This window comes from Scyliorhinus torazame, chromosome 18 (genome assembly GCF_047496885.1).
Source record: "Scyliorhinus torazame isolate Kashiwa2021f chromosome 18, sScyTor2.1, whole genome shotgun sequence".
In the NCBI taxonomy this organism is placed as follows: Eukaryota; Metazoa; Chordata; class Chondrichthyes; order Carcharhiniformes; family Scyliorhinidae; genus Scyliorhinus; species Scyliorhinus torazame.
Genome location: NC_092724.1, coordinates 65,837,211 through 65,846,976, shown reverse-complemented (window position 1 = coordinate 65,846,976; position 9,766 = coordinate 65,837,211). Strand labels below are relative to the sequence as shown.

Genomic DNA, 9,766 nt, shown 5'->3' with positions numbered 1-9,766 from the left:
GAGGTTCTGCCATCTCAACCTATTCTGTACGTCCTTGACCTTAGCTCTCAGGCCCTTGTTCCTTTCCTCCACTCTCTGCAGCTCAACATCCAGCAAGGTCAACTGACCATTGTGTTGCGGCAGTGTGTCCTCCACCCCTTCAACACCTCACCATGCTCCCACACCATCTCTGACATCTTTTTCAATGCCTCCTTTATCGGGACCAATGCTTCATCCTCCGACTTTTTGAAATGCTTGCTGAATTGCCTTTCAAATTCGACAGCTATTTCCTCTGTCAGCTTGTCCACTGTAATAGGTGTGGCCCCACCCATCAAGCTTGCCTCCACCATCTTCGATCCTGCTGGACTCTGTACCATACTCAACTCCTCAGAAGAGCTACCGCTCACACCTTTCTTCCCAATATCCTTTCTTGCACATTTGGACATCCTCTCTCCAAAGGCTCTCAAATAGGATGAGTCTGTCCACTAATTACCCCTGGGAACTGGGTGAAAAAGATCAAAACCCAAGGGCTCTAGCGGGAGATCCTTACGTGTGACCTCCTTCTACATGTTGCCATCGGAGGTCCCCCATTATGAATTTCTAATGGTGTTAAACACTAATGATTTGATGATTTACAGTTTGAAATAAAATGTCAAACCAGCACAAAACTTTTTCACTTAGAAAGCATAGTTTTACTGATGTTTGGGGACTCAAATGATTAATACATAGGAAAGTAATGTAATAGATTATTGAGAAACTATCTGGCCAACACCTTTTCTTAGAGCTCCAGTACCTCAGAATTTCCGACTACGCCACTGCTGATGGTTGGGGGAGGGGGTGTCATGGGGGAGGATGAAAGGGAGAGCGTGTGTAGGGTATGGGGAGAAGACAAAGGAGGGAAAAGGAAAGGGGTGGGAGGAAAGGGGAAGGGAGGAGAGAAGTAAGGAGGGAGGTGGAAAGGGGAGAAGGAGGAGGAAAAGAGCGGGAGGAGGAAAGGAGTGAGGAGGAAAGGAGGAAGGGGATAGGAGGAGGAAAGGGGGTAAGGAGGTGGAAATGAAGAGGAGGAGGAAAGGGGGCCAGTCGGTGTATTCTTTCCAGGTCCGGTTGTTCTATAAAGATTTCAAGACTGACTCTGCTAAGTTTGAGAATCCAATAATTATCAACACACTTGGAGCGTGGAGGATGGTCTGCCCATTGGATAAAAGATTTAAATTAACTTCCACGCCCGTTCTCATTCAGGGCAACCCAGATGTCCCACCAGGCCTTATGGGCCATGCATTTGATATCTGGGGAGATAGGGACATGTGTAGGCTGGTAGACATGTTCAGTGGTGCTTGCTTGTCACCTTTTCAGAAGCTATGCCAGCAACTTGTGTAGCAAGACAACTTTGAGACTTTATCCTTAATAAGACAACTGTTCTCTTTGATGCTTCAATCTCCCTGGTGTAAAAAAATCCTGATGTCTGTGGAACCTCAACAGTTAATTAGCAGGTTTTATGACATCTTGTGTTGTAGATCCTGTGTGAATATATTGGGAATGCTGTGGTCTTGGGAGAAAGACTTGGCAGTCAATGCTGGTGAGGAGACCTGGAGTAGTATATGGGAATATGCCAATAAAGGTTTGGCCTATAGGAGAATGAAGGAGACTCAGTTCAAAATATTGCAGTGCTTGCACATCACACTGAGCTTGAGACACAGGTTTGATCCTGCCAAATTGGCAATGTGCCTAAAGTGCCAGGTAGTTGAGGGTGACTACGTGCACTGAGTGTCTTCCTGTGTCAAAATTCAATCCTATTGGCGTGGTGTAGTTTAAAAGCTTGAGACAATATTCGGCATGGCCCTAGAATTTGATCCTTTATTCCTAATTCTGGGTCTCCCAGGTAGGAGAATTATTGACGTTAATGAAAAAAGGCTTTATAACATCCTAACTTTTGTAGCAAGGTCAAATATCCTTTACTCTTGGATTAGCGACAAGTATCCTTTGATTAAAAATTGGCATAAAATAATTATGGAACGCATTCCTATGGAGTTCCTGACTCCCGTACTCTGTTTCAAATCAGATACATTCTGAAAAGTGTGGGACTCCCATCTCAAATTTATAGGCTCGTCTATGATAAAGTCAAGTAGCACCATTGTGAATTTGCTCTATGAAAAGGTGTGCATCTTGTTACTTCATCTACTGTGTTTTATCCTCTTCCCCTCTATTCTCCAGCTGGCCTGTTATATAGTTAGAGGCACAAAGTTTATGAACCAATGTTTGGGCATTCTCCTGCCCTTTTCTATTTTTATGTGTGAAGAAGTAATTGTTCTGTACTGTACCAGTTTTTATATGCCAGATTGTTGCTTTATTTGTAAAGAAAATTATACAACTGTAATAAAAATACATAAAATTAAAAAAAACACAATCTTTATTTAAGGTAGATGAAGAGGGCAATTTGGGCATCTTTAGATATTAGGTATTACACTGCAAGAAGTTAAAAAAACTAGTTCCATTCTTTACTGGAAGTTAAAATCTTCAGTTCTGACAGACAAGCTGCCAAAGTGTAAAAAGTCACCACAAGGACAATCTGTTAGTTGGGGCCAATTTCCAGGCATAAAAGCTACAGATAGTAAAATTTGATGTCTATTCTACAGGGTGGGACAATGTACCAGTTGCTGTGGCTTCAGGATTTCTAAAATAAAGCAGGGAGGAAGGTGATTGATAGCTACACCCCACATATCACTAATTGCAAGACAACATATGTGCCTTTGTAGTGGTTGAATAGTTTAATTAAACATGCAGGCCTTTAATGTAAATGGTTAATTATTCTTATGATCGTTGTTTAGCAGATTTGAGGAAGGTTTGTCGTGGAGTTCCCCAGGGGTCAATGTCGGGACCCTTGTTTTTCCTGATTATATATTAATGACCCTCCGAGACAGTGGTGTTCAGAGCATGATTTCAAAATTTGCAGTTGACACGAAGATTGGAAATGTTGTCAACTGTGATGAGGATAGTTTTGAACTACAAAAGGAAATGGACATGTTGGTCAATTGGGCATGCAAGTGGCACGTGAAGTTCAATGCAGAGAGGTGTGTGGTGATTTATTTTGGCTGGAAGAATATGGATAGAGAGTATAAATAAAGAGAGAAATTCTAAATTCTTAATTGATAGTCAGAGATAACCAGTAAAATAATAATAATAGCTTATTGTCACAAGTAGGCTTCAATGAAGTTACTGTGAAAAGCCCCTATGATTGGTATTAACTCATTTCTTGTAATTGGATCTGAAGTATAACTGTCTACAATCCTTGAATCTGAGCTCTCTGGCGTCCCAGTTTGGAATGTTAATAGGCCTTACTTTGGCTTGTATTAAAGGACTATTTATTTTACTCCAAAAGTCTTTCTCTGGTTTTGTGTGAGTGGAAGATTAACTAGCTGTACGTTTCTCCACAACAGTAGATAATTGGGCGGAATTCTCCTCCCCCCCAACGGCAGGTGGGAGAATCGCCGGGGAGCCGCACGTGACCCGCCACGCCGCTCTGACACCCGCACGCGGTTCTCCCACACCCCCCCCCCCAAATCAGCGCTGTGAGAATCACGGCTGGCCGCTGGGAGAATCGCCACTCGCCGTTTGCACAAGGCCAGCGGCGATTCTCCGGCCCGGATGGGCCGAGCGGCTGCCCCAACACGACAGGTTTCCGTCGGCGCCAGCCACACCTGGTCGCTGCCGGCGGGAACTGTGTGGGAACGCTGGGTGTGGCCTCTGGGGGGGGGGGGTTCCTGCACCGGGGGGGGGGCCTCCAATGGGGTCTGGCCCACAAGCGGTGCCCAACCATCGGCGGTCCAGTTTCTCTAAAGGAGGACCTTCTTTCCTCCACCGCCCCGCAAGATCTATCCGCCATCTTCTTGCGGGGCTACCTCGTGGAGGATGGCAACCGCGTATGCGCGGGTGACGTCATTTATGCGGCGCCAAGGCCCAGCGTGCATAAATTACGCCACGCCACGCCACTCATGGCCCCCCGGGGGCGGGAGAATAGGGGCTGGGGGCAGGCTCCGACGCTGGAGTGAAACACTCCGGTTTTCACTCCGGCGTCAGCACATAGACTCCCATTGGGAGAATCGCGCCCAAGGTACCAGCACTGGATGAGATACATCCAAAGATACTGAGGGAAGTTAAGGGCGAAAACTGCAAGAGACACTAATGATATCTTCCAGTCTTCCTTAGACACAAGGATAGTGCCAGAAGGCTGGAGAGTTGTGAATGTCAGTTCCTTATTCAAAAAGAGGTACAAGGATAAAGCTGGTAACTACAGACCAGTCAGTTTAACTTCAGTGGTCGGGAAACATCTGGAACTACAACTTGGAATAAAGTCAATGGGAAAAGAGACAAGGGCAGGATAATTAAGGAAAGACAGCATGGATTCATTAAGGGTAAAATCATGTTTAACTAACTTGCTGGAGTTTTTTGAGGAGGTAACAGAGAAAGGTGATAAAAGTAACACTGGTGATGTAATGTATATGATTTTTCAAAAGGTATTTGATACAATGCCACACAACAGACTTGTGAGCAAAATTCTAGCCAATGGAATGAAAGGGAAAGTAGACACTTGGATAAGAATTTGGTTGAGTGACAGAATTGAGAGTAGTGATAATTAATTGTTTATCAGATCTGAGGAAGGTTTGTAGTGGACTTCCCCAGGGGTCAATGCTGGGATCTTTGTTTTTCCTGATTATGTATTAATGACCCTCCGAGACTGTGGTGTTCGGAGCATAATTTTAAAATTTGCAGATGATACCAGGATTGGAAATGTTGTCAGCTGTGATGAGGATAGTCTTGAACTTCAAAAGGATATGGACATGTTGATGGATTGGCAGACACGTGGCACATGAAGTTCAATGTAGAGAGGTGTGAGATGATTTATCTTGGCAGTAAGAATATGGAGAGTTTAAATTAAGGGTGAAACTCCAGGGGGTGCAGGAACAGAAGACCCTTGGTCCCTATGTACATAAGTCATTGAAGATGCAGGGCAGGTTGAGAGAGCAGTTCATGAAGCATATCGTACTTGAGGCTTTATTAATGGGGCATAGAGTCCAAGAATAAGGAAGTCATGTTGAACTTGTATAAGACACTAGTTAGGTCTCATCTGGAGTTCCTCATCCAGTTCTGGGTGCCATACCTGAGGAAGGATCAAAGGCATTGTCCAGAGGAGATTCAGAAGAATGATTCCAGGGATAAAGAACTGCAGCCATAGGAAGAATACAAAAGGTTGGGACTTTTTTCCTTGTAGAAAAGGCTAAAAAGAGATTTGACAGAGATCTTCAATTAGTTGCTTGCTTATCCACCACCATTCTCTACTGTACACAACAGAGACTTTGATCCATTGACTACTGACTGCGCATCTACATCTTGATGCTATTGGTGTTCAGGATGCAGGCAACACTGAATTGAGGTCTATTTCCCAGCGGTGTTCCTGTGCTGCTCCTGGCTCACTCTTGTGCACTTGCATTGAGGAAGGTTTATTCACCTGGATTGCTGGTGGTGAAGGAGTGAGGACCAGTTGTGATGCTCCACAATTCTGCTGCTGTGATGGTCTGCAGCAACTTAATGCACAGCGTTATTCCATCTGCCCTTATTCCATCTCACTTAGAGGGTTGCCAACTGTGATTAAATATATTCCTGGAGGTTTCTCACATGACCTTCCCCCAGACTCCAGCTGCTTATCGGCCAATACATCCATCCTTGTGACCAATTGGAAAGCAAAAAATTCTTTACACCATTGTGACAGTCAAACAGCCTCTCTCTACCCGAAAAAAATTTCAATATTTTTTACATCAATATCTTTTGCAAGAGAAATGTTCAAAGAAAATGGCAAAATAAACAATTTCCCTATTATATTTCTCCAGGGTCACACAACGCATTGTCCTGGAGATTGATCCTGAATTCATGGTCACTCCAGGCCAATCCTGGAGGGTTGGGAACCCTATCCTGTACTACAGGGAGATGGTGATGGCAGTATATAATTACCTATATCTCACTTTCCAATCCAGGTAAACTTTCTCTCCTGGAACAGACTTGAGTGTGCAAGTTTGTGAAAGTGTCATTTGGAGCAGGAATGGAGACAGGCTGACAGTTAGAGCTCATTAAAGATGCTGAATACATTCCCGAGTAACCCGTGGGAATGGGATTGGAGGCCGTTTCCCGGCTATAAAGCGGGCTGGTGTTTGGGGGAGTTATTATCCTGATTCAGTAACCAGGATGGGACGTTGGTTGGGTTATTGTTCGCTCTGCCTCCTGGCCGGCTCGTTACTCTCAGCCCAGCCGCCACTCCTCGGGAATGATGTTTGTGTCCCAGAGCCAGGCTGGAGATTTGAGTGCGGTCACTCCGGGGTCAGCAGTACCGAGTGCAGCCGCCAGGGTTGCTGCTTTGACCCGCAGAGCTCCAGTCACCATCCCTGTTTCTACAATCTGAGAAAGAGCTCAGGTAACAAACCCTCTCCTCAGTCTAGGGGGCAGACTAGTGATGAGAAAATCCAACTTGGCAAATCAGGAACTAATCCCGGGATTTGTTGCTGTCTGTGTAATGGAGAATAGGAATGGGGGGAATTACTAACTGGGTTGTGGGGGTAGGTTTAACCTTCCCAACGCAATGATTCCGCTATCATATTGCAGGCGGCTGAGGCTGCTTTGCTGATAGAGAATCGAAAGTATGCGATCAACAAATTGGGTTTAGTTTGGTAATTTTTATGAACGATTGGAGTGTTGATCCTTTAGAGAAATGTCAAACCTACGATTTTTGGGAGTGGTCTGTTCCTACTGAGGAAGAAGTCTGCATGGAGATCACTGGTGCAAGAATCGAGTGGGGGAGTAAGTGGGAGGAGGAGGAATTTCTGAACTGTTTAGGGGAACCTTTTTTGACCGAAATATTTGTAGCCCAGCTGGAAAGGCAGCCTTGCTGCGCAATGAGCTGTCAGTTAGACCAGTATTAATGGGGGAGGGTTTGGGGAACTGATCATTGCATCGCAGGTTTTAGCTTATCTACTAGAACTAAACTTGTAATGGTACAATGTTTGTCTTTAAGGGAGAGATACTTCAAATGAAGGTTGTGAGTCAAAAACAGTGCCCTTGGTGAAACTGATGCGTTTTGGACAGGCAGGCTAGGTAGGGGGTAGCATAGCAGCACAGTGGTTAGCACTGCTGCCTCAGTGCCAGGGACCTGGGTTAATTTCTGGCCTCGGGTCCCTGTCTGTGCAGAGTCTGCATCTTGCATGTTCTCCCTGTGTCTGTGGGTTTCCTCTGGGTGCTTTGGTTTCCTCCCACAAATCCTGAAAGATCTACTTTGGTAATTTGGACCTTCTGAATTCTGTGCACCTGAACAGGTGCTGGAATGTGGTGACTAGGGAACTTTCACAGTAACTTATTGCAGTGTTAATGTAAGCCTACTTGTGACTATATTAATTATGTTGGTGGTGCCAGATTGGATGAGTTCTTGTCAATAGTGGGTAATGGTATTGAAATCCTATAATCAAGAAAAAATAAAATTTGAGCTGTTGTAATTTTGAAGTGGCAGATTGAGCAGGACTGTTTTTGAAGAAGCAGTTGGTTGAATAATAACAATAGACAAGCCCCTAGTCGCCACATTCTGGTGCCTGTTTGGGGAGGCTGGAACTGGAATTGAACCCACACTGCTGGCCTTGTTCTGCATTACAAGCCAGCTGTCTTAGCCCACTGTGCTAAACCAGCCCTGCTGGTGGTGGATGCAGTCTATGTAGATTTGTGTTTGAGAAATATCACCAGGCTGGATAATGGGGAACAGAACAGCTTTGTAACAAAGTCAACAGAATGGGCAAGACAGATGGAGTTTGCTAGAAGTGAGGTGATCCATTTTAATTGTGGGGGAGCTATGATTCTGATGTTTACAAGCATGTGGTGGTGGGAGGAATGCAGGTGAAGATAACAGGGCTTGGTGAGTAATTGGCAAACCATATGCTTGGGCTTATCAAAAGATTGGGATTGTTCTCTTGGAGCAAGTGGAGGCGGGGTAGTTGGATTGTAGGTGTACATGATTACTGGTTCCACTAGCTGATGGCAAGAACTAGAGGCACTGCTTTTAACATCTTTGGGGCAATGGAATGTGAGGAAATATTTTCTTCTGCAGCAAGGTGGTCATCTCTCTCCAGGGTGGTCTTGTCTTTAGGGATGAGGTGTTTAGTTCTCAGCTCACTACTCCAATGCCTGATTTTCCTGTGATTGGTCAAAAATGCACCCTTGATGATTTCCTCCAATCAAACCATGGTTGGGCTGCAAGAGGCAGATGAGCAGTTTGTGGCTTTGTCAGTGATCTTTTGAGGTCCCTAACCACCAATAGCAGCAGTGGAAATGATTTTCTCTCTTTGCAGTGTGCACAGCTGATGGTCAGTTCCTCATCGTGATCTCCAGGAACCTGACCCGTCCTGCCCTCAACCTGTCATCTCTGTATGTGAAGGATGGACAAGAGGCCGAGTGCAAGCCTAAAGTAACCACTGCCGAATTTGTGGTTTTCCACTTTCCAATTACCTCTTGTGGCTCCAGCAAGCGGGTGAGTATTGAAGGGTCAAAGCATTTTCCCAGTAAAGGAGTCTGCTTCTTATTAAAACGGCCTCCTCATTGCAGGAGGAAGATAGATCCTTGGTATATGGAACAGATGTCTTGGGAAAGAGGATGATTCAGACTGGGAAGCTGGGCTCAGTGACCCGGGACAGCACCTTCAGGTAGGCAGATGGTGGGAAATGTTGGTATTGGGAGGGGATGTGTTACTGAATGAAGCTCCACCTACTTCTGTCTCTCTGCAGCCTGCATGTCCAGTGCAAGTACACAGGGAGTCAAGAGACTGGCTTACAGATCAATGTCACAGTTTACACTGTATCTCCTCCACCTCCTGCTTCTGAAGATGGGATTCTGGAACTGGAATTGCGAATAGCAAAAGGTAGAGCTTGCCTGGGTAATGGTTTATGGAAGCAGTGGGATGTATCCATACTGGGAGTGACTGGTTCTTGTGTCTGCCCTCAGATGGTGACTACAGATCCTGGTATGTGGATAGTGACTATCCCATTCAGAGGATCCTTCAGGAACCAGTGTTTGTGGAGGTTCGAGTCTTGGATCGCACTGACCCAATGATTGTCCTGAGGCTGCATGACTGCTGGGCAACTCCTGTTCCTGCCCCTGACCATGAGGTGCAATGGAATCTCCTGGTGGATGGGTGAGTATGAATGGGGAAAAGAACAATATGATTATTCATTCCGATCTCTTACCCTTGCCTCGGTAGCCACAAACCCACAGAGAGAGAATTCTTGACCCAAGAGTCTCTGGCAACTGAATCCAGTCATTAGGTTACATAAGTCGCACCAAACCTGTCTGCTCCCTTCTGGGACCAGTTTAATTTCTTGCTAACTTTGCAGAGTCCGCGTCAACTTAATACTCCAGGATTTCTGGTGGTGGTTATGAAGGAGTGTGGTGTGGGGGATGGGTTTAGTTCCGAGTAGGGTGTTGGAACAGGTGAGACCCGTGAGGGAGGAAAAATACTTTTTTTGTGCACTATTTGTATATTGTGTTTATGGTTTTATAACAGAAGAAACAATGAAATGATTATATTAAAAAAACAACGAAAACCTAGCTCCACTCGTGTGTTAGATGGAAGATACATGTGGTCTATTTTAATTTCCTCTACAATCCAGCAGCCTTTTATAGCCACCATGGCTACATTCTTCAGGCATGATAACCCAAGTGAGCTGAATGTCTTTAAATTGGAATCTCACTGGGCTTGTTACCCCAG

The 9,766-nt window shown here is 45.2% G+C and overlaps 1 protein-coding gene across 1 annotated transcript in view; it reads left to right on the top strand.

Moving 5' to 3' along the window:
* The first annotated feature begins 6,787 nt into the window (after positions 1-6,787).
* LOC140394820 (zona pellucida sperm-binding protein 4-like) overlaps positions 6,788-9,766 on the top strand; it is a 60,106-nt gene continuing 57,127 nt past the window's right edge. Inside the window, exons 1-5 of the mRNA XM_072482000.1 lie at positions 6,788-6,822; positions 8,355-8,533; positions 8,608-8,705; positions 8,787-8,920; positions 9,004-9,193. Of these exons, the coding sequence (XP_072338101.1) occupies positions 6,789-6,822; positions 8,355-8,533; positions 8,608-8,705; positions 8,787-8,920; positions 9,004-9,193 (635 nt within the window). The 5' untranslated portion in view covers position 6,788. The remainder of the gene's footprint in view (positions 6,823-8,354; positions 8,534-8,607; positions 8,706-8,786; positions 8,921-9,003; positions 9,194-9,766) is intronic.